General features: G+C 38.4%; 1 protein-coding gene across 5 annotated transcripts in view; it reads left to right on the top strand.

Annotated features, from left to right (window-relative positions):
• SLC4A4 (solute carrier family 4 member 4) overlaps positions 1–26150 on the top strand; it is a 399214-nt gene that overhangs the window by 229922 nt on the left and 143142 nt on the right. For all 5 annotated transcript variants that reach the window (XM_059922878.1, XM_059922879.1, XM_059922880.1 and 2 more), the window contains exon 7: positions 24097–24173. In XM_059922878.1, coding sequence (XP_059778861.1) covers positions 24097–24173 — 77 coding nt within the window. The remainder of the gene's footprint in view (positions 1–24096; positions 24174–26150) is intronic.

The following is a 26150-nucleotide window of genomic DNA, read 5'->3' as shown; positions in this document are numbered from 1 at the left end:
TGCTTTGCCTTCCAGTTAATCGTATCATTCCTGGCTGACATCCTCATGTGGAAATGGTCAGTGGCACCTCAGTGCATCTCAGGTCACATCCAAACCCCTGGTCCTGGCACTCAAGGCCCATTGCATAGTGACCTAAAGTTCAGAAAAGCAGCATCTCATGCTGTTGTATTTCCCTTTATCTACACTACATTTCAGAAGCTACTTACCATTACTTGAAGCTGCTGAATATTTCCCTCTGTTAGTGTCTTTGCCCTGAACAGTCTCTCCACTTGAAATACTTTCCTTTCTCCTGAGACTTTCTGTCAAAATTCTGCCAGTTGTTCAAGGCCCACATTCTCCTTGAAACATTCCCAACTTGAGGTACTCTCTACTGACCTTGAATTCTGAAAGCACCTTTTTTTATGCCCCTCCCATGACCTTTATCTCATTCTGCTTTGTGTTGTAGTGTGTGGGTATGTTCTATTCCCTCTACTGGCTATACCTTTCTTAAGCAGGACCCGTGTTGAATTGACTTAGGTATCCTCTATTGCAGGGATGGACAATTAAGGCCTATGTGACATACTGTCTGGTTTTGTAAGTAAAGTTTTATTAGAACACAACCATGCTCATTAGTTTATGTATTGTCTATGGCTGCTTTCATGCTACAGTGGTAGAGCTGAATAGTTGCAACAGAGAATGTATGGCCCACAAAGCCTGAAATATTTACTATCTGCCCATTTACAGAAAAAGTTTTCTGACCAATTACACTACAGAACTAGTTCTCAAAGTGGGGACTGGGGACCCCTGGGTATCCCTGAGACCCTTTCAAAGAGTTTGAAAGGTCTTAGGTTTTTCTTTATATCACTCAACCAAAACAGCATATCTCAACAGATTGCACATAGAAGCAGACACTAGAATCCAGGTGTATTTTCATTAAGCCATATATTCAAGAGATTTGTAAAAATGTGAAACAATGCCATTCTTTTTGCGAAATTTTTAGTTTTGGAAAATACAGTTATTTTTCATAAAATACATTACTTATGTTAACATGCAATGGGTTTATTATGTTATTTTAAATTAATAAACAAATATTTTAAAAACTTTATTTTTAATTCCTAACATGGTCTAAACCAGATAAACAAACACTCTTAATTTTTGGGTCTTCCTGACCTTTCTTCACTGCTTTCATGACAACTAGTAGTCAAGGTGGGCTGGATTTTGCTAACCCCAAACATCTCAGTTAACACCACAGAAGCTTCTGTTAAACTACTACATGTTTAATGTGGAACTGTGAGAGCCATGCTCATCATCCTTATACAGGATCCAGGCGAACGGAAGCCTTATCTCAGTTCATGGTTCCACAATCACTGTAGCATGGGAAAGAGTTAAGGTGACTCCTGGGCTGCCTCAATAACTTGTGTCCAGCAATGACATGTTGTTTTCACTCATATTTCATTCACCAAAGTGAGTCATATGCCCACACCTAACTTCAAAGAATTGTTATCCTACCATGTGCCCAGAAGGTAAAGATTCAGAGATATTTGGTGGACAGCACCAGTGGCTCCCACCCAGTTATAACGGAAATTGCAACCTTGACTTTGGAGTGTGCCCTTCTGGGCAATGCTGAGAACCATGTGAAGCTATGCAAGGCCGGTGTGCAGAAAATACTCTCCTCCTGCATACTGGTATAGATGGAAGAAGAGAGCTTTTCTCATAGTGAGGAAGGACTAGGGTTACCAGTTCAAGGTCTCCCAAAGAACTGCTGGGGCTGTGGTGTTATGGGAGACTTCTGAGATTAGACGGGATTAATTTGAAACTGATGGAGAGTCTTTCATGCAGATGTATAGTAAACCACTCTTATTAGACCAAACAATGTCTGGATTTAATTCTTGGAGACCACTGAAGATCTAACTATTTGAATTAGTGTGTCTGTCCACATGTGAGTGAGAGAGACTGAAGGAAAAGCAAATGTAATATTCTAGCTGAAGATATCAATTTCAAAGTTAATAATGAAATTTCTTCTTGGCAGCACGTAGTAGAATTTTACTTTGATGAAAATTACAGGCAGAATCTTCAGTAATAATGGTTTTTCTTTCTGTGGTAAACTGAATGTTCATGGTATTTAGGGTTGTCCTGGTAATTCACATCCCAATTCTACTCCTCTTAATGCATTCCCCCCCCCCTCAGGAGCCCCTCTTCCCTCCCTTGTCAGAGCAGAATCCCCGATCATCTTGTACTCCTTCGTGTCCTTCATCCTTCATCCCCTTCCTATTCATTCCTGCCTTTCCCTGACTCTCCATTACAACTGATTTACTTTGGAGCCTCATTATCTCTTGCGTGAACTATTTTAATATCCTCCTCCTTTCCTAGCCTTCATTCTTACCCCTCGAAGTCCATGTTTCACAACTGCCAGAAGGACTTAATCTAAGTCACAGATGCACACATATCACTCCCTCTGCTCAAAAAACATTAGTGGCTACTCCCTATTTTATGTACGCCCAAGCCCAAGCGTCATAGCCTGGCTCATGTTGAGAAGGTCAAGCCCAAGTTCTCTAACCTGTGAGATGCTCCTTGACTTGGTCTCTGCTTAACTCTGTAATCATCTCTTGACATTTCCACTCTGGTACTACCAGCTCCAGTAATATTTGGATTCTCATATACTTAGATTGCATGCCTTTCAGTCTTTCTGTCCCTTATTCTTGCTGTTGCAGCTTCTCCCACTTTTCTAAATTTAATCTATCCTTGAAGCCCTTATTTCCTCCAGGAGACTCTTTTTCATTTCTCTCTTCTTCCTCCCTCCCACCAAGGTGCCCCTTCCTCATTTCTGCTCTCATACTCCCTGCCATTACTTTATCACCACACTGTAGTACAAATATGTTTCCTTCATGGTTGGCAAAGTGCTCAAAGAGCCTGAACCACATCCCATTCATCTTTCAATCCCCTCTGCCAAGCACAACGTTGCACACTTAGTAGAGGTTTAGTAAACGTTGGACTGGACTCCTTCATCCACCCGGCTCTTGCCATGGGTAAATTATTTGCGAACCATACACTGTCAGTCACACTTGTATCTCCTTTGTCCGCATTAGGTTGGTATGGACAGGATATGCTCTTATCATCTTTAAGAGCTTAGTCGATCTGAAAACAAATAAGAAAGGAAATAGAATATGTAGCATCTACTTACCCAGAATGTGTAGTATCCATTTGCCTGAGATAAACTTTCTGCACAATAGGTAGTTCCATTTTTGTTTTTGACTGTTGGGTACTCTTCTCAAATATATCTACATTTCCTTATTTGTATGACTTAGTTTTCTTTAACTTTTTTTTTTTTCTTTTGGTGAGGGGTGCTGGTGGTGTGCAGGCTGTTTTTGGACCATAAATGGTGATTCTTCCTACCTAGACTGGGGTTCTTTTGGAGAAAACTGATTTGTTTCTTACTCAGGGGGCTAATGTAGTGCCTGACACACACTTTGTGAATATTTGTTGATTAATTGAACAGTTAACCTGAAAATGGGAGAAGAGATGGAAAAGAGAGGTAATGTGCAAACCTAGAGCAGGAATGATTGTTTTAAATTTGTCGGATCATAGTCTTCATATCATACCCAACTCACCAGCTTTACTGGCATGGGAAGCTCTGCTGCTTTTCTGTAGCTGCTGATAGTATTGATAGAATTTGAGAATTGGATTCCTTGGCCAGGGCATCCATTTCTTGCTGACTAGATCATTCTATCCATGGTTGAGATACCACTACCAAGGCAACTATGACCATTACCAGCTGTCATTTATTCATTCAAGCAAGTGCTGTCCCAGTTAATCCCCACAAAACATTCTATGAAGTAAGCATCCGTGACTCTTGTTATAGATTAAATTGCTGAGGCTCAATGAGGTTAAGAACTTATGCTACCATAGTACTTTAGGGCTATTCACAACTGTTGCAGCTCTCTTTTTTTTCTGGGCATATATGAATACTCTCTCTTTTTCTGGGTGTATGTGAATATTCTACTTCCTCACCCGCATGAAGTTAGGTGTGACCACAGGACTTGCTTTGGACAATGAAACATAAGCAGAAGTGATGGGTATCATTCCCAGGGAAAGGTTTTAAGAGCCAGTACATATTTTACTAGTTTCTTTTCTCTCAAACCAGCAGTGTGTCTAGTGAGAGCTGCTCCATGCATTTAGGTCCTGGCCTGAGGACAGAGATGTAGAGCCAAAACCCCAGCAAATCCATGTGGACGTTATTATCATGAGGGAGAAATAAATCACTGTTGTTTTAAGCCATGAGAATCTGAGGTTGTTCTTTTGCTATAACCTTGCCTGTCTGTTGGGGAGGGTTTGAGGTCACACAGTAAGTGAAGGACCAGGGATTGAACTCAGGTGTGTAGACTCCAGATGACATGGTTCCTTTTTATTTCCCTCTCTGCTTCTCATTCTTTCTGCCCTCAGGTCTCACTGCTTTTAGCCACAGGTAGTGCTGTTGTCTGCTAACAAGAGGTGTGGACACTGATGACTCGGTTTTGTTGTTTCAAATCAGAAAATAAAATTCCTGGTGATTCTCAATGAGAGGCAACAAGTCAGCGTTCAGAAGTGTAATTTTCTGGAATGGTTCTATTTTCTAAGGCCCATTCTTATCAACTCCAGGAAGCAGCTGGATCACACAGACTATTATGGGCCATGATCAGCTTTTGCTTCAGAAAGAGCCATACAGTATGATGGGTTCTGCAAGTAGTAGCCATGGTTACAAATCAAAGAACAGTCTCGTTAGGTGCATGTAGTGGAGAGACTAATGTCAGCATCCTTTTTGAGGAGGAAGAACAGGATAAATTTAATTATAATGACAAAATTTTCCCTCAAAGAAGTCTTTTAAAAATCAATTCTTGTAGCATATTCTTTTTAGGAACTGCTGTAGATGTCACGGTTGAATCATTTCCCCAGTTTGCAAAGGACATCTTTGAATAATTTTTGTCTGTGTTTCTAGGGAAGTGCCTAGAGCCTGTTTGGAAGTGGCATATCCTCTTAACCAGCTAGGGGCTTAGGCTGTGTAGGTTGTTATTATAATTTGTAATAATTTCAGTGATAGCTGTAACTATTGTCTTTGTAAGAATGATTATTATTACCTTGGATTGGAAGTATCCCTTCCCCTATAGTGGTGATAATTTTATTATATGAAGTTGCAGTGATAGAGTTTTGGGCTGTTACATTAATTTATTCAAATCATCAGTTCATTCATTCACTTAAATATGTTTAAGTATATGTTTAAGTATGTTTGGCCAGTGCTCAGCTAGTCCTGGTAAAATACAGTGAACAAGGCAGACACCTACTTCAGAGACCTCCTAAGTAGACCTGCTTTTACCAAGGGGAGAGTGAGTTTGGTGATAAGCTGGTTCTCTTGAGCAGAGTAGGAAGTGCTTGTAGAGAAGGGTGGGTTACATCTGAAGGCAGAGAATGAGAACCTAGAAACCGTCTGGGATGCGATTAGATAGTGAGGGATGTGCCTCGGCCATCAGAGTGTGGATGAGTGGAATCAAAGAAAGGCAGCGTAGTTGGTTCATGAGAGTGGGCTTAATATAAACACATAGAGGAAAGTAGACTTTGCTCTGCTGCTTCAAAGAACAATCAGGCCCTATTGGTGAACATTTTAGGGAATAAGATATTGACTTGGACTCCTAATGTTTTAGATAAGGATTTGAGTGTAATTTTTATTTTCATGATTCAAAGATTTATGAATTTCAATGATTTTTCAAAGGATCAGTGACTTGATCCAGGTTCAGGCCCTGTTGGCAAGGATAGAGTCCCGTCCCTCTTGTATGAGGATGCAGGGTTTTCTCATCAAGGGACCTTTGTTTACCAGCTTCTTGGGAGGGAATGAGGGCTGCAGGGACCAACTCCCCAGTGCTAGAGAATTGTAAAGGGTAAAGCAAGGGCTTCTATTATGAAAATCCTTAGTTAAGTCTGGGAACATATGAGAATGTACATTATTTCTAAGAAGTTCTGTGTATTTAAATGAAAGCCAGCTCTTTCTAAGCATGTATATGCTTTGGTTGGCACTCACTGTCTCTTGGTCCATCCAGATGCTACTACTTACCTGGGAAATTGAGGTGGTTTACTGCATGTAAGAATGAGCTTAATTATAATACAATAGATCGCTTCATTAAGTGGCAAGTTTCCTGTCATCAGAAGTATGTAAACAGACATTGGGAGACTAGCTATGTCTGTTGTTATAAGAGAAAAACTGCTTGGGAGAGAAGTTGGTTAGTGCTCTTGGTGTCCTTTAACTCTGTGATTCTGTGAGCCACATCTCTAATAACATAGCCAGCCTTCCAGAGTATCTACCCTGTGGGGCGTTTGCACTTATTGTACCCTCTGTATTATCTTCCTGCAAGAGATGAGAAATTTCCAGTAGTCCTGTACTGGAGTAATTTCTGAAGCTAACTTTTTGATACTGATTCAGCTTATTACTGATATGAGTTTTTTTCATCCTCTGCTTTTTCCTCTCTTCATCTTGATTCAGCAGAAAATGGATTTTCTAGAAAGAACCTTTGCCCACTGATTTAAGCAATCTTTAAACAGTATAACTAGACCCAGTGGAGTATTCTTAGAGTCTGCATCATTTTTTGTTATTGTTCAGGTGTTCATATATTTTACCCCTGTCTCTTTTCCCATCCAATTCACCCTCCATTCCACTTCAGGAGGAAATAGAGAAAGGCATATATTGCCCTCAAATCAGAATGATAGGCGCTAGAATGAACTAAGACCACAGTGTTCTCAGAAAACATTCGTGATTACCTAAAGAACTTCCTGTCAGCACCATGGAACACACATAAGTAAGTTAGGTACATATTACATAGGTTTCTCAAGTGAATAATTACTAATGACCTCTGCACTCAGGGAGACATCTAACACTTTTGCAAGGAGCTCTCTAACTTTGGTTTGCCTGAAGTCGCTGCATACCCTCTGTGTGACGAGTAACACCTTTATTTGGGCCTCAATCCTCATTTCTTGAATCAGCTCAGATGATTTTAACCCCCAGCTATGATCTTTAGAGCTGGAAAATTACGAATAATAAGATCCTACCCTGCAATTTGTAGTTCACAGTTTTCTGAGGATCTTGAATTCAGAGGGGATTTATGCATGTGACTATAGCCCAAAAGGAAAGAGAAGAAACTAACATTTATTGAACATCTCTGCAGGACACTTGCTCATGTGTTTCCTTGCTTAATCCTTACAGCAATTCTATAAGCGATTATTATTCTATTTTATAATCTTTTCTTACTCAACCTGTGTCTTCTTTCCATGATATTATGCTGACATAAGTTATCTCTTGGGTTCCTTTTATATTTTTCCTTATGGACCCATTAGGTTCATCTGAGAGAGGTTAGGTGTGAGTTACCACCCCGTACACCCCACCCACCAGTCAGAAAAATCATGGCCGCGGCAGTTGGTGTTATGCAAATCCTGTGTCATGGATTTACAGACTCTCACCCTTGGGATTTCTTAGAACAAGATGACTAGATGAGATTTAGGAGTGAGACACTATCAACTCGGAACTGTAGACATTCAGTTCAACTTGAGGTGTCCAATAAGAAGGAAATCCTGAGCCTGTCTTAGTTCTGACCAGAATTCCCCAGAGTGACCCTACGATTACTTGAGGCCCCATCATTTGAAACCTAGATGTCACTTTGGCTGAATTGCATACTAAACCTCTCTGAGGCAGAGAAAGTGAGTATATGAGCCAGTGCACACTGGGAAAGGTGATATACCTGTTACTGGTCCAAGCTAGTACTGCGTGGTGCACGACAGACCAGTAAATCGAGAGACAAGGTATTGGGGCAAGGAATAGCACCTTTATTCAGAAATCCAGCAGACCAAGAAGATGGCAGACTAATGTTCCAAAGAACCATCTTACCCGAATTAGAATTCAGGCTTCTTTTATGTTCAAAGGGAAGGTGGGGGGGGGGGGTCGGGGGGGTGACTGGATTTTTCAGACCTCTTGGTGCTGGCCAGACCCTGGAGCAGATGTGATCATCTTTTGTTCCTGCAGCCGCCCACGTAGGGTCTGGTTACAGTCCCTGTAAACCTTCAACAAGACAAATGTTATTTTCTGTTCTGCAACTTTTTACCTCTATATGAATGAAAAGTGTTACGCTTTTGAAGGTCCAGCCTGGGAGGCAGAGGCTTGACCTTGCTATTATGTATATTTCAGGCTATAGGTAACATTCTTTTACTGTTTGACTAGACAAAAGTGCAGAGCCAGCATGACTAAGCACAAGCAACAGAGCACAAAGGTTAGAGCTAAAGCAGTAAATCCAGTATGGAGTCAGGTTTGTTCTTCTCTGTTACACACCGTGCCTTTGCTCTCGCTCAGACACTCAAATGTGTAGAGTGTTCAGGGCCACATATGTGATAGGGGCATGATGGGCCCCAAAGGTCCTTGTTCCCTTCTTTCCTAGAGGCTGTTCTCTGAGCTGTGGGTGACCTGTGACCACCGATTGCCCAATGTGTATCAGCTAATTGGATGTGCATCAGCAAGGCCATGAGGAGTTACTGTACCAGGAAGTTAATTGAATGGCTTTTCTCCAGGTCACATTTTGTGAGCGCGAATCAGGAGTAGTTAGGAGGGGCTGCATTTGTAGCTGGAGGCCCAGAGAATGTGTCTATTACTCTTTTAAAGTTTTATATCTGTATCTATGTCTATATATAATACTAATAAACTATATCTGTATCAACATTGATATCGACATTCATATCCATATATTTATTTGGCTGCAGATGCAGGACTATGTTAAATAGCTTGCTTTTCTGCACATACTGTTTTTTCCCCTGCATAGACTTTTTGATATAAGGGTTTTTGTGACTAAAGCTATTGAAATGAATCTTTGATAATCAGACAGAGCCTTCAGGAAGATTTTCCTCACCATCATTTTAAAAAAAATAGTGTAAATATTATTTCATGGAGCATGTTAAAACTACTCAAAAATTGATTTTAAACTCTAAAAAATCTTGATCTCCATGTTTATATTAAAACTTTGATTTAATTAAAACTCCCAAGATTGTCAACTAGTCAGTAATGTTTCAACTTAATCTCAGGTACTTCAAAATAATAAAGGTAGATTTAATTAACATCATATGATAAATAGACGTATGTATTATGTTTTTTACTAAAGTGCTGTGTGCAAATGATTATGAAATTGAAGAGCACAGAGGACTTCTGATGAAAAACAAACTCCTTTGCTTCATCTTCCTTGTTCCCAGACCTGCCCTTGTAGCAGTCACTTTTAACCCTTTAAGTTGTTTCTAGTTTTTTTCTTTTAGTTTTGTCATGGTTATCTTCATATCTTCATATAATTAGTTTATTTTGCTATTTCTGATTTATCAATCTTAGATGTTTCCTATTAAGTTTTTCTTTGCTAGAAAAGATTTTACTTATTTTGTACAAACATTTTTCCTTCCTCCAAATACATTTGTATCATTATTCTTAGTTCCATTATTAATTACATTTGCAATTTTAGGTAATAAATCTAAGTTTTATTTCTTTTTGTAGCAAGTATGGACAGAATCTTTTGACTTCTTACCTTGTCAGAAAAGGATATTGGCTTCCCTACCCTTCCTTGGCCCTCTCCTCACCAATTTTACTTTCAGATTTCTGTCACTGGTACTTCTGTTTATTGTTAATATTGGTTAGATTTACATCCTAGATGTATTTACATCCTAGATGTATTTACATCCTAGGTGTATTTATCTAGAAATACATTCTGTGCTTTATCAGTTGAATCTAAAGTCAGAAATTCAAAAATAATATTTATATTATTATGACAATATGAAAATAGTTTAAAGCTATATCATGGGTTATAATTACATTTTTTTTTTCAAATTACCTATTGTTACTGTATTCCCAAGCTCTTTCAATAACTCAAGGACACTAATAAACCCTGTAGATACTTCCTTCTCGCAGGTCCCTCCCTCCTTGCTGTCTCCTCTCTACCCTACATTACCCTCCTGCTCCGTAAGACACCATTGCCCCCAGACCTGCACAGCTGCTCTTCTGGCATTTACTTTCATTGCTCTCCTGAGTTGGAGACCATGTATCTCTTTTTCTTAGTTTATTTTTTTCATTTTGCCAAATCGCATTTCAAGTGACTTTGTATGAAAGGACATATAAAGGTTGACATTTTTTAGGGTTTTTTTTTTTTGGTGGAAAGTTTCCTTATTGTTTTTTCACACTTGATTGATAGTTTGGATGAGTATAGTAATGTAGGTTGAAAATAATTTTTCTTCCAGAACTTTGAAAGCGTATTTCCATTCTCTTCTTCTATTTTGTGTTGTTTAAGAGAATTCCAAAGTGCAATTCTTATTGCTTTTCTCTCTAGATAGGAAATTTTAGGGTAGTCTCTTCATTCTTGGTGTTGTGAAGTTTTGTAATGATTCATTTACATACAAGGCTGGATTTTGTGAGTATGTGGTTTGTTTTGTTTATTTTTTCCCTAGGGACCCTTGTGATTTGAAGAAATATGTCCTTTATTTAGTTCTAGGATATTCTGTTTAATAATATTCTGTTTTTCATTTTCCTTGTGCTGGCTTAGTAGAACTCTTTTTTTTTTTTTATAGAAGTTGTATTTTATTTTATTTATTTATTTTTAACCCCACGTTTGTTTATTTTTATTTATTTATTTATGTATTTGGCTGTGTTGGGTCTTCGTTTCTGTGCGAGGGCTTTCTCTAGTTGTGGCAAGTGGAAGCCACTCTTCATCGCGGTGCGCAGGCCTCTCACTATCACGGCCTCTCTTGTTGCGGAGCACAGACTCCAGACGCACAGGCTCAGTAGTTGTGGCTCACGGGCCCAGTCGCTCCGCGGCATGTGGGATCTTCCCAGACCAGGGCTCGAACCCGTGCCCCCTGCATTGGCAGGCAGATTCTCAACCACTGCGCCACCAGGGAAGTCCAGTAGAACTCTTAATAGTCCTCCTGATTGGCCTTCGTGGATTGATCCTCTGTACCTCTGATCTTTTATCTCATATTTTTTGGATGTTTTCCCCCTCGACCACTACTTTTTTGGAAGATGTGCTTGATTTTATTTTCTAACCCATATATATATACATATGTTGCAATCATATATAGTCTTTAAAAGTATAACTCTAAAGCATTTTCCTTGTTCTGTTTTTCTTAACATCCTATCCATGTTTTATGGATATAATATCTTCTCAAATCTCTCATAAACCAGTAAGAATTTTTATTTAAATGTTCTAAATTGTAATTCTTTTACTGAAGTTGCGGTGTTTTGGTTTTGTGTGGGTGTGTGTGTTTTAGTCTTGGGCTTCCTCTCTTAAATGTCTGATGATTCTCAATTGTCCATTTGTATTTAGGTAAGAGGATTTGTTTTAGAGTGAGCAGGAAATGTCCTCCTGAGGTGTCCTCTAAATTCTAGAATTCAGAAGACTTTGCTGTGAGATGCAAACTCCTGCACTGATTGCCCGGTCTTTTCTGAATCTCTCTGCAGCAGAGAGCCCTGTGGTGCCTCAGCTGCTGGGTGTGCTGCCCACTGGGGTCGTAGTAAACTTTTGGAGTATTGACTTTCCAAGAACTCATCCCTTTCCGCTTGCATCTTACTTGGGCCTCCATTGTACTTGGTCTCTTCCAGTGTGGCACTTCTTCAGGGTTTTGCATGGAAGATCCCTTTTTTGACTCCATGCCTTTCTGTGTGTAGTTTACACTGCCATTTCTATATAGTGCAAATAGTTATCAGGGTCTAATACTCTTATCTGTTCTTTTTCTTCTAGAAAGTTTTTGAAGTCTCTTGTCTCTGTTGTTCTTCTACCAGTTCTTTTAATTGATATGGTTTTAAACTTTTTGGTTTTCACTACTTTTTAACCTATTATTTTAAAAGTATCTAGGAAGGGAGAGGGATAAACTCATTTGCCAAGTTATACACTTAGTTGAATTGGTAGCCTTCTTAAACTGTTTGAAATTTAGACACTTCATCAATTCAGAGAATTTCTCCATTAATCTGACTTAGTGAAATTTTACTATATCTTGTATCAGGTATTAACATATAGATTCAAGAGAGTAGGCCCAAATTAGGAAATCAGACACTGGTACGTGTGCTTGGAATGATGTGGCTGCGGGGACCTATTGAAATTCCTCAACTTGGCCTAAGGGCATTTAGTAAAATCACTTTGGTTCAATGCCTTTTTGGAATGAAGGCAGTGAGATGTTTGTTTCGTTCTGTCATAATCTTCCATCGGTCTTTCTCACTTACCCTTTTACTAACGAGCATAGTCTTGCGATGGCATTGTTCTTTTCTTTTTCTATTTTCATGAGATAAGGTCACAAATTATTTTATATACTTCCACCTATATTCTTTAGACAGAATAACTTTTGGTTCATAGTATTATATTGTGCGTGTGTGCGTACGCACATGCACAGGTGACACACAATTACAAATACTGTATATGATCACAAGGACCACAGATTCCCTGAAGTCCTTTATGGGGACTTTCCTATTTTAGTAAATTTTCTAGTCCTTGTTTGTTTCTGAACGTTTTTCCTCAGCTGAGTAGAGATTTTAAAAATGTTATGTGTATGTGTATGTGTGTGTTGTGTGTGCACAGAAAGGGAATGAAATGCCTTTAAAAAAATTAAACTACTATTTTAGATCATAATAAAAATTAAATATCATGTGCAATATTATTAGAATGGGAGTCACTAGGGTTAGAGCATTTTGCTTTTGCTGGTTGAAATTTAAAAAGACTTATAAGAGATGAATGTTGCGTATTTGACATTGAGATGTTTAAGGCCTAACATTGAATCTTGGGAAAAGTCCACAGAGTAGTTCAGAAAATTCAAAAACAGGAGAGAATAGAATCAAGGAAGTTGAGGATGGGTAGATTACAAAGGGGCACGTGGACAGCAGAGGTCTCAAAAGAATAGAGAATGGTCTTTAAAAAAGAGAATAGTCTTTGTGTTTGCTCTGCTCTGGTCTGGTCTCTGCACACTTCCAGCTCTCTCTATAAGGATGTCTTCTCCATCATCCTTACCCCGTACATAAGGGATGACTTCAGCTTTTGACTAGAGCTTGACTCACCTACTTTGATAGTTATCTGGATCTTCTGATGTCTTCTTCCTCTCTCCAAATTTGCTTTACTTTCCAAGCTGATCACTTTCTTTGAGTTATTTCTGTTCCCCCAGACTTTTCTCTTCCCAAGCCTCTCCTTTCCTTTCAGTGAGGTCCTGACACCTTCTGTTATTTCTCCTCTCATTCTCATCTGATTCTTCTTGCACACGGGGTTTCCTATTCTCCCTTTCATTGCTTCTTACCTCTGTTCCCACTGCTGACTGACTGACAGGCTGTTAGCCAGTTTGGCAGGGCCTTTCCATTCTGTTAGTTCTGGGCCAGCTACAAACTTCTTCCTTATTTACTCTAAGGCTTTCCAAGTCTAAAGTTTCTTGGAGTGTGCACACAGCATCTCCCTCCATAGGAAATAGAGTTTGAACAGTAGTGTTTATAGTAGTAACTCCAAATGCAAGTAAAATGATACCCAGTTGCTATTATTCATTCATTCACAAATATTTATTAAGTGCCACTAGTGCCAAGCTCTGAGGCTATAACTGTGAACAAGACAAACCAAGGGCCTTGGCTCTGGACTCTTGGAGTTTATATTATATTAAATCAGGAACAAACAAACAACAGAAATCCTCTAAATAAAACAAAATAATTAAAAATTGTACAAGCAAAAATATCCAAACAGATTTTCTGTTAGTTATGAAATTCTTTCAAAGAGCTCTTTCTGGCAATATTTTAAACTTTCCTTAGTCTAATATTTATATTTTAAATATTTCTGTATTTTATTTGGAGGTGAGCAATGACAATAGGTTGGAGGTCTTGATGACATGCTTTTTTTTTTATTATTTTTGGTGGGGACAGCTCTTGACGGTCTGTTGCTATGGAAGACTAGGAAACTGATCTGACAAAACCCAAGCTTATCCCAGCCATTCCTTCTAGACTTTCTCAGTCAAACTCATTGTGAGTATCCCAAGTGATTTGTTCTCCCTGTCCCATTATATTCCTGTTTTTTGTGGTTGAAATTGGAAGAAATTGCAATTGGAGTACCTTGAAAGGTAGAAAACTAATATGGAAATAATGGAGAATTGGATGTATGTACATTGTGGAATTTTACAGACAACTTGGCTATGACTATGAATTAGGACATTCAGAAGCATGTGGCATTATTGCTTTTATAATTACTTTGCTATTGCTTTTAGCATCCTTTCTTCTTTGTCACAGAACTGTGGTTTGGGGCTACTATTTAATCACTCTGGCAAGTAGAGTAGCTGAGTTCAATCTTTTTCTCCTTTTCTTTATGAAAATGAAAAAGTAAAGATATGCAAACTCCATCTTTGGGAACAGCTAAATTGGAAACCAAGAACATTTTGCCTTAAACATCCTTGGTGGTTTTATATTGCATGTAATTGGCATGGAAATAGAATATATTCTTTGTGGTTATACATTATATTTTCTCTTCATTAGAAATGATGATGTTTGTATGTTTATTTATGTAAATAACATAGAGAGACCCCCTCCACCCCAGAGGCAGTGGGATTGGTATTATGAGATACAGATTTAAATTACAGTTTTACCACTTGCTGTGTGATCGTGAACTTAACCTCCTTGAAGTTCATTTTATGTATAAAGTGGTAATAATAATACTAATCTCAAAGTGTTTATATGAGGATTAAGTAAGATAATGTAAGTTAAAGTACTTATACTCAAAAAGATGAGTTGACCCTTAATCTTAGGTATACACGTTTTCTAGTAGATTTGTTATCTCAACAAAGGGGGGAAAAGAGTATCAATGAGTCAGTGGGGGTACAGAGAATATATTCTATAGGCTCATTATAAGGGTATGAGATGGGGGGGTCAGTTTATGTGTCATTGCATGGCATACATGTTTACATTTTTACCCAATATGTACACATACAAATATCATCACCTTTCTATGCTGTACATTCTCCTCACTCCTTTTTATTGTATATAATAGATGCAATTGCAAAGGACTTTATGAATTGCTACATGTGTGCTAAAGAATAACAATGATTTTCAAACTTAGTACAGAATGCAATTAATGTTTATAGAAGACAGTGTGTACCTGCCAAGTGGGTACTTTGAAAATGAAATTGTTTTTGATTGTGTGAAACTGCTTGAAAATTTGCTTCTCCAAATCTTTCTTTTTCTTATGGCCAAAATACAGTGATATGGAAATTAATTATGATTATACACTTGAGGCTGCTTCTTCTTCTTTTTCTTCTTTTTATAAAAATAAAATTTAAAGAAACAAAGTTTCGAGATTGGTTCAGAATGGTGGAGTAGAAGGCCGTGCTCTCATTCCCTCTTACGAGAGCACTGGAATCACAACTAACTGCTGAACAGTCATCGACAGGAAGACACTGGAACTCACCAAAAAAGATACCCCATATCCAAAGACAAAGGAGAAGCCACAATGAGATGATAGGAGGGGCGCAATCACAGTAAAATCAAATCCCATAACTGCTGGGTGGGTGACTCACAAACTGGAGAACACTTATACCACAGAAGTCCACCCACTGGAGTGAAGGTTCTGAGCACCACAGCAGGCTTCCCAACCTGGGGGTCCGGCAAGGGGAGGAGGAATTCCCAGAGAATCAGATTTTGAAGGCTAGCAGGATTTGATTGCAGGACTTTGACAGGACTAGGGGAAACAGAGACTCCACTCTTGGAGGGCACACACAAAGTAGTGTGTGCATCAGGACCGAGGGGAAGGAGCAGTGATCCCATAGGAGACTGAACCAGACCTACCTGCTAGTGTTGGAGGGTCTCCTGCAGAGGCGAGGGGGTGGCTGTGTCTCACCGTGAGGACAAGGACACTGGCAGCAGAAGTTCTGGGAAGTACTCCTTGGCGTGAGCCCCCCCAGAGTCCACCATTAGCCCCACCAAAGAGCCCAGGTAGGCTCAAGTGTTGGGTCACTTCAGGCCAAACAACCAACAGGGAGGGAACCCAGCCCCATCCATCAGCAGACAAGCAGATTAAAGTTTTACTGAGCTCTGCTCACCAGAGCAACACCCAGCTCTACCCACCACCAGTCCCTCCCATCAGGAAACTTGCACAAGCCTCTTAGATAGCCTCATCCACCAGAGGGCAGACAGCAGAAGCAAGAAGAACTACAATCCTGCAGCCTGTGGAACAAAAACCACATTCACAGAAAGATAGACAAGATGAAAAGGCAGAGGGCTATGTACCAGATGAAGGAACAAGATAAAGCCCCAGAAAAACAACTAAATGAAGTGGAGATAGGAAACTTTCCAGAAAAAGAATTCAGAATAATGATAGTGAAAATGATCCCGAACCTCGGAAAAAGAATGGAGGCAAAGACTGAGAAGATGCAAGAAATGTTTAACAAGGACCTAGAAGAATTAAAGAACAAACAAACAGAGATGAACAATACAATAACTGAAATGAAAACTGCACTAGAAGGAATCAACAGCAGAATAACTGAGGCAGAAGAATGGATAAGTGACCTGAAAGACAGAATGGGGGAATTCACAGCTGCGGAAGAGACTAAAGAAAAAAGAATGAAAAGAAATGAAGACAGCCTAAGAGACCTCTGGGACAACATTGAATGCAACAACATTCGGATTATAGGGGTCGCAGAAGGAGAAGAGAGAGAGAAAGGACCTGAGAAAATATTTGAAGAGATTCTAGTTGAAAACTTCTCTAACATGGGAAAGGAAATAGCCGCCCAAGTCCAGGAAGCGCAGAGAGTCCCATACAGGATAAACCCAAGGAGAAACACACCGAGATACATAGTAACCAAATTGGCAAAAATCAAAGACAAAGAAAAATTATTGAAAGCAACAAGGGAAAAACGACAAATAACATGCAAAGGACCTCTCATAAGGTTAACAGCTGATTTCTCAGCAGAAACTCTACAAACCAGAAGGGAGTGGCATGACATATTTAAAGTGATGAAAGGGAAGAACCTACAACCAAGATTACTCTACCCAGCAAGGATCTCATTCAGATTTGATGGAGAAATCAAAAGCTTTACAGACAAGCAAAAGCTAAGAGAATTCAGCACCACCAAACCAGCTCTACAACAAATGCTAAAGGAACTTCTCTAAGTGGAAAACACAAGAGAAGAAAAGGACCTACAAAAACAAACCAAAAACAATTAAGAAAATGGTAATAGGAACATACATATTGATAATTACCGTAAATGTGAATGGATTAAATGCTCCAACCAAAAGACATAGACTGGCTGAATGGATACAAAAACAGGACCCATATATATGCTGTCTACAAGAGACCCACTTCAGACCTAAGGACACATACAAACTGAAAGTGAGGGGATGGAAAAAGATATTCCATGCAAATGGAAATCAAAAGAAAGCTGGAATAACAATACTCATATCAGATAAAATAGACTTTAAAAATAAAGAATGTTACAAGAGACAAGGAAAGACACTACATAATGATCAAGGGATCAATCCAAGAAGAAGATATAACAATTATAAATGTATATGCACCCAAAATAGGAGCACCTCAATACATAAAGCAACTGCTAACAGCTCTAAAAGAGGAAATCGACAGTAACACAATAACAGTGGGGGACTTTAACACCTCACTTATACCAATAGACAGATCATCCAAACAGAAAATTAATAAGGTAACACAAGCTTTAAATGACACAATAGATCAGAGAGATTTAATTAATATTTATAGGACATACCATCCAAAAACAGCAGATTACACTTTCTTCTTAAGTGCACATGGAACATTCTCCAGGATAGATCACATCTTGGGTCACAAATCAAGCCTCAGTAAATTTAAGAAAATTGAAATCATATCAAGCATCTTTTCTGACCACAATGCTATGAGATTAGAAATCAATTACAGGGAAAAAAACGTAAAAAACACAAACACATGGAGGCTAAACAATATGTTACTAAACAACCAAGAGATCACTGAAGAAATCAAAGAGGAAATCAAAAAATACCTAGAGACAAATGACAATGAAAACTCGATGATCCAAAACCTGTGGGATGCAGCAAAAGCAGTTCTAAGAGGGAAGTTTATAGCAATACAATCCTACCTCAAGAAACAACAAACAGCTCAAATAAACAATCTAACCTTACACCTAAAGGAACTAGAGAAAGAAGAACAAACAAAACCCAAAGTTAGTAGAAGGAAAGAAATCATAAAGATCAGAGCAGAAATAAATAAAATAGACACAAAGAAAACAGGAGCAAAAATCAGTAAAACTAAAAGCTGGTTCTTTGAGAAGATAAGTAAAATTGATAAACCATTAGCCAGACTCATCAAGAAAAAGAGGGAGAGGACTCAAATCAATAAAATTAGAAATGAAAAAGGAGAAGTTACAACAGACACCGCAGAAATACAAAGGATCCTAAGAGACTACTACAAGCAACTCTATGCCAATAAAATGGACAACCTGGAAGAAATGGACAAATTCTTAGAAAGGTATAACCATCCAAGACTGAACCAGGAAGAAATAGAAAATATGAACAGACCAATCACAAGTACTGAAATTGACACTGTGATTAAAAATCTTCCAACAAACAAAAGTCCAGGACCAGATGGCTTCACAGGTGAATTCTATCAAACATTTAGAGAAGAGCTAACACCCATCCTTCTCAAACTCTTCCAAAAAATTGCAGAGGAAGGAACACTCCCAAACTGATTCTATGAGGCCACCATCACCCTGATACCAAAACCAGACAAAGATACTACAAAAAAAGCAAATTACAAACCAATATCACTCATGAATATAGATGTAAAAATCCTCTACAAAATACTAGCAAACAGAATCCAATAATACATTAAAAGGATCATACACCATGATCAAGTGGGATTTATCCCAGGGATGCAAGGATTCTTCAGTATACGCAAATCAATCAATGTGATACACCATATTAACAAATTAAAGAATAAAAACCATATGATCATCTCAATAGATGCAGAAAAAGCTTTTGACAAAACTCAACACCCATTCATGATAAAAACTCTCCAGAAAGTGGGCATAGAGGGAACCTACCTCAACATAATAAAGGCCATATACAACAAACCCACAGCAAACATCATTCTCAATGGTGAAAAACTGAAAGCATTTCCTCTAAGATCAGGAACAAGACAAGAATGTCCACTCCCACCACTATTATTCAACATAGTTCTGGAAGTCCTAGCCACGGCAATCAGAGAAGACAAAGAAATAAAAGGAATACAAATTGGAAAAGAAGAAGTAAAACTGTCACTATTTGCAGATGACATGATACTATACATAGAGAATCCTAAAGATGCCACCAGAAAACTACTAGAGCTAATCAATGAATTTGGTAAACTTGCAGGATACAAAATTAATGCACAGAAATCTCTTGCATTCCTATACACTAATGATGAAAAATCTGAAAGAGAAATTAAGGAAACACTCCCATTTACCATTGCAACAAAAAGAATAATATACCTAGGAATAAACCTACCTAGGGAGACAAAAGACCTGTATGCAGAAAACTCTAAGACACTCATGAAGGAAATTAAAGATGACACCAACAGATGGAGAGATATACCATGTTCTTGGATTGGAAGAATCAATATTCTGAAAATGACTATACTACCCAAGGCAATCTACAGATTCAATGCAATCCCTATCAAATTACCAAGGGCATTTTTTACAGAACTAGAACAAAAAATCTTAAAATTTGTATGGAGACACGAAAGACCCCGAATAGCCAAAGCGGTCTTGCGGGAAAAAAAAAACAGAGCTGGAGGAATCAGGCTCCCTGACTTCAGGCTATACTACAAAGCTACAGTAATCAAGACAACATGGTACTGGCACAGAAACAGAAATATAGATCAATGGAACAGGATAGAAAGCCCAGAGGTAAACCCATGCACCTATTGTCAACTAATCTATGACAAAGGAGGCAAGGATATACAATGGAGAAAAGACAGTCTCTTCAATAAGTGGTGCTGGGAAAACTGGACAGCTACATGTAAAAGAATGAAATTAGAGCACTCTCTAACACCATATCCAAAAATAAACTCAAAATGGATTAGAAACCTAAATGTAAGACCAGACAGTATAAAACTCTTAGAGGAAAACGTAGGAAGAGCACTCTTTGGCATAAATCACACCAAGATCTTTTTGGATCCATCTCCTAGAGTAATGGAAATAAAAAGAAAAATAAACAAATGGGACTTAATGAAACTCAAAAGCTTTTGCACAGCAAAGGAAACTACAAACAAGATGAAAAGACAACCCTCAGAATGGGAGAAAATATTTACAAATGAATCAAGGGACAAGGGATTAATCTCCAAAATATATAAACAGCTCATGCAGCTCAATATTAGAAAAACAAACAACCCAATCCAGAAATGAGCAGAAGACCTAAATAGACATTTCTCCAAAGAAGACATACAGATGGCCAAGAAGCACATGAAAAGCTGCTCAAGATCGCTAATTATTAGAGAAATGCAAATCAAAACTGCAATAGGTATCACCTCACACCAGTTAGAATGGACATCATCAGAAAATCTGCGAACAACAAGTGCTGGAGAGGCTGTGGAGAAAAGGGAACCCTCTTGCACTGTTGGTGGGAATGTCAATTGATACAGCCACTATGGAGAACAGTATGGAAGTTCCTTAAAAAACTAAAAATAGAATTACCATATGACCCAGCAATCCCACTACTGGGCATATACCCAGAGAAAACCATAACTCAAAAAGACACATGCACCCCAATGTTCACTGAAGCACTATTTACAATAGCCAGGACATGGAAGCAACCTAAATGCCCATTGACAAATGAATGGGTAAAGAAGGTGTGGTACATATATACAATGGAATATTACGCAGCCATAAAGAGGAACGAAATTGCGTCATTTGTAGAGATGTGGATGGATCTAGAGACTGTCATTCAGAGTGAAGTAAATCAGAAAGAGAAAACAAATATCGTATATTAACGCATATTTGTGGAACCTAGAAAAATGATATAGATGAACCAGTTTACAGGGCAGAAATTGAGACACAGATGTAGAGAACAAACGTATGGACACCAAGGGGGGAAAGTGGCGGGGGGATGGGTGTGGTGGTGTGATGAATTGGGCAATTGGGATTGACATGTATACACTGATGTAAACCTGTTTCCCAGGTTTGCTAAAGTGCCACACGGAAATTTCTGATTTCCAGATATAATCTGGTTTGTAATCTCTTGTCCTTGTCTTTGATTTGGGTGATATGTTTCTGGAAGAGGCTGATTAAACAGTGAGTTCTGTTAACAAAGTTATTTATTTATTTGTGTAAGCGAGGATTTAGAGGAAGGGCCATGTATGATCTTTTTTTGTGTGTTTATGTGGCAAGGATGCTAACTTAATGATTTGCTTGAGATATGATAGTTGGAGCAGTGGCTTGGAGGAGGGCAAGGTTATCAGAGCTACCTCTCTTGGCTACGTCAAGTTATATGTTTCTTTCAGTTCAGTTCTGACCAGGACACAGCCTTCGGTTAAGATAACTGATTTATTTAGAGCCGTGGTTCTCCAACTTCAGCTTGCTTCAAAATCATTTCAAAGGTTTGTTAAAACCCACATTGCTAGACTCCTTACCCAGAGTTTGATATAGTTGGTCTGGGGTGAGTTCCAAGAATTTACATTTCTAACACGTGCTCAGGTGACGCTGATACTGCTGGTCTGGGAACCACACTTTGGCAACCACTGGTTTAGAACATAGGGAAGCTTTTGTCCCTGGTTCAGGGTGTTGCAGGGTAGGGGTGGAGAGTTTGATAGGGAGGGAGATGGGAAAAGATGCAGGAATGCGAATCATCTTGCTTAAGGTTTACCTAAAAGTGTTGACTTCTGAATTTCAGTGTAGTGCAAAGTTAAACATCAGTGAAGCTGTTAATATTACTTTTATTAATGAGAATCAGATAAGGTTGGGAGGAACAATAGATGTGATTGTTTCTTAACTTTGGCCTCCTCTTCCCCATCTGGTTCCTGCATCTTCCTTATCCCTGTGCCTTCCCACTCCCCCATAGAGTACAAATATAGATAGCCATCCTATAACTGTCTTTCAGAAATGAGAGAAATGAGACAGTATATGAGTCTTCTTGGAAAAGTTGTGACGTCAGTTAGGATTACCATTATAGTGGAAACTTTATTTATTTGGCTTCTACTTATTCATATTTTGCAGCAGTTAGGACAGTGCTTGAGTTGAAATGTACCTTTGTAGTATTTATAAAGAATTTCCAAAGCAAATCAGTGAGTTTAGAATATTGCCCAAGAAATTTAAATTACTTAATGAAAAATTGATTTCAAATTCATTTCAGTATTGCTGCTTATGTACAGCTGATTTAATAATTAGAAATCAATCTCATCTATTCATTTACATAAGTTGCTTCTAACTTATGATTAAGGCTTGCTAAGACTTCATTGCACTAAGAATATCTAGTTCAGATTTCTCATGCAGGTAGAATTTTCACCCATTTAGTCCAAAAGACTAGTTTTATTTTCTAATGTAAAGTATAAAATTGTATGTACTCATTTCCTTAGTTTCAAGCCCAGCATTATTTGGAGGCATTCTTGTTTGGGCCTGGTGTCTTTTGTATTGAGTGGACACTAGAAACCTAGTACGCGGTTCAGAGAAGAAAATGTGGCTTTCAAAGAGCTTCTTTTAATTTTGCTCATAAAGCAGTTTTTCACATGTTACTTTCCTTTGAAAAATACCCTGTGCTCAAATTTTCCTAGAATAAGACATCCTACCAGGTAAAGTGTTTAAGAGATCTAGGCCATGCTTACTCAATGAAATGCAGCAGAGTGGAAAATATCCTGTTTTGCCAACTCAAGAAAATTGATCTAGTAGTTAAAGACAATTATATTATTTAAAGAGCTGCTGTTATATAGACGTTAAATTATTAGGGGATAGATTTGAGTCTTTTGTAAAATTATGTGTAGAAGGTTTGGTCTGAAGGAATGGAAATCTGTAATCTAAAGAATTATGTGGAAGTAAATGTGAAGCTGTGTTCGAACCTTGATGCTTGTTTTTCAACCCTTGTCCTCTTGGTGTGAAGACCAGCCTGAGTCAGATCGCAGGGGATTAAATGGTGAACCCATTACTCAGCACCCTGCAGGGGGGGAGCTAAACACCCTGGCTTTGAAGAATTACTCTTTTGCTTAGTAAGCCTGGAAATTTCAGGTTCAACTGCAGAATGAAAGCTCAGTATTTTGTTGATTAACCAGTCTATTTGAAAATGGTCTATCCCTCTTCTAGATGTTCCTCCTCTCTGTTCTCATATAACCATGTCTGAAGTCACTGGCTGGATTGCCAATGGATTTTACCTACAGCAGCTTTACAGCCAGGGAGCTTGGTTCCCATGGAGTATTCCTGATGAAATCCATCGCTTGACTTGAATAAGAAGTTTGGCGTGTTAAGGGGAAGAAGGGATACACTTATTTTAGTCTGGCAAATGGGAATGCAGGAAATAAGGGGAGCTGTGATAACACTGCTTTGAGGCAAAGAATGGGGATTCTGGATCAGATGCCCACTACAGAGAAATATTCTTGATCAAAGTGTTAGGCAGAGAATGGAGTGCAGATGGCTTTTTGGGTTGATCAGAGCAAGTGGTGCCCTAGGAAGGACTGCAGAGGCTCGGGGAGAGGAGGTCCAGGCCTTTTCTTTCCCTGGCACTGGCTCTACTGAGATGAGGAAAAAGCCCATCTCTATAGGCAATAGAAATAGGTAGATTAGGATGTGTGTAAAGGGCTGTAACAAAAGGCAAACCAAAAACAGGAGTGAGGTTATTTTTATGCTTATTGTTTTACACATTTCTTTGAAAGTTTAACTTATCTTGAAATGGAGCCAGAAGACTTAAAGAAAGTATTTGGGATTTTATACCTTTTTCATTTCACCATGTTAGTGCTCTAAACTAACTTTTCAACTCTGGAAACCTGTTCAGGAGAATCCTAATGTAGCTTAATCATCATCACCATTCCCATCGTCATCTACTAGTGGTCGTGAAGTGTACAACCAAACTCTTTGTGTTTTTGACAAGAAGTCTTTAATTAGGGTTCACTTCTGTTTTTCCAGGTAGCCCAGCCATGACCCACAGGAATCTGACTTCTTCCAGTCTGAATGACATCTCTGATAAACCAGAGAAGGACCAGGTAAGCAAAGAATTCCTGCTTCTTTGAAATGTAAGGCTAAATGTATATCTAGAAGATGCTGGGAAAAGATTAGACATGGTGGTCCTCTAACTTAAAGTGAACCAATATGTGTAGATTGTTTTTTTTTTTTTTTTCACTTTCTCTGAGGGGAGGGGAAAGCAGTGTGTGAAGGGATTTGAAGTTCAGAAGATAAGAGTCTCCACTCCAGCTCTTATAGATGAATTCACTTGGGCAGTTTAAATCTTGGAGCTACAGTTCTCTTAGCTTTAAAATAGTAATACTAATTCCTACCTCAAGTTTATTGTGATGGTTAAATAAGATGATTTGTGAAAAAAACTGGTTTGGTAAACTGTAAAGGGCTAGGAAATGCTGGCAGTTGTTAACTTTGAGGGGATATTTCAGGCAAAGGTAATGATAGTCTTATTAGCTGTATGTTTATCTATTAAAACATATAGTAAGTAACCTATTTGAAATGAAAAGTAATTAGGTTTTGAATCTCGATTTGCTTTCTTTTAAAAAGAATATGGTAGAAACTGGGCCATTTTCCTAGTTGGGTGGGTATCTGGGCTTGAAACTAGTAGAAAATGGTGATTGGGTGTAATTTTGCACTTTACATTAAAAAAATGAAATGAGTTATTTGGACTAATTGGTTGAAAATTCTACCTGAATAAAGAAATCTGAATTATATATTCCGAAGACAATGAAGCCTTGTTTACAACAATGTTCTTCTTTAACCGACAGAGGTGTTTTAGACCTTGGTGAGTTCTCAAAAGTGCAGGAAAGGTGAAATTATGTTCTTTCTTGTGAAATGGCTTTTGGATTCTTTCTTCCTTCTCCTTCTAAACAACAGCACCCTAGTAGGGCCTTCATGATCTCAGAACAGATTGCTAGAAAAGCCTTGGGAATTAATCCTGTCCCCATTTTCTCCCAATTCAATGCACTTTTCATATTATTGCTCTTACATTTCTCCCCTGGATCAAAAGCTTATAATGGCTTATATCAAGTTAAGTTCAGAATATCCAGACTTTTAAGAGTCTCTGAAATCTGGTGTAATCTTTCTCATCGTAACTTACATGTGTTTCCCAGAAGAGAGACTCTGCTTTGGTTTGGCTTAATTACCTCCGCTTCTGCACTGAGATTAATTCTTGACTTTTACAGCTGCCCGCCCCCTTAAATGCTAATATGGCTAGCTCTCCTCCCTACCATTGGCCTACCTCTTGAAATACTGTGGGAGAAGATCATTTATTTATTTATTTATTTTTTGCTTCCTGGAGGTAGTTTACATTCACTTTGATTTTTTATTTTATTTTATTTTTAAAGAAATGTGTTTATTTTTTGAATTTTTAATTTTTATTTATTTATTTTTTAAATAAATGTTTTAATTTTTTATTTTATTTATTTTTGGCTGTGTTGGGTCTTCGTTGCTGCGTGTGGGCTTTCTCTAGTTGCGGTGAGCGGGGACTACTCTTCGTTGTGGTGCGAGGGCTTCTCATTGCAGTGGCTTCTGAGAAGATCATTTAAATATTGGATTCATTGGTAGGTCCGTACCAGTAGTGAAAGGGAAACCTCAGTCCACTAGGACTTGTTGGGAGTTTTCCTCAAAATTATTTTGTACATTTTGGCTCCATACAACATTTACCAAATGACATTCTGGTCATGAGATTTGCCAGGGGCTTGGATAAGGCAGAGTTAGAAATATCTGGTTGACACACTTTCAGGAAGGCTTCTTTTATTGGGGACAGTCCTTTTCTTGTCAGGAGTTTGTCAGTTGCCGCTGGTAAATGCTGAGGGAAATTTCTTACCTTCTTGGGTGTCTTCATATCTGAGCATATGCAGAAGAAATTTGATGACTTATGATGTGTATCACGTATGATTTTGATTCCAGGGTTAGAAGAAATAGGTTAGAACATTATGATTTAGGGTGCTGATTTTGCTATTGATAAATGGAATATTTATAAATGCAATGGGATATTTATA

The sequence above is a fragment of the Balaenoptera ricei genome, chromosome 5, assembly GCF_028023285.1.
Source record: "Balaenoptera ricei isolate mBalRic1 chromosome 5, mBalRic1.hap2, whole genome shotgun sequence".
NCBI classification, from domain to species: domain Eukaryota; kingdom Metazoa; phylum Chordata; class Mammalia; order Artiodactyla; family Balaenopteridae; genus Balaenoptera; species Balaenoptera ricei.
The sequence above is the reverse complement of the archived record's forward strand: the minus strand, read 5'-3'. Positions and strand labels throughout refer to the sequence as shown.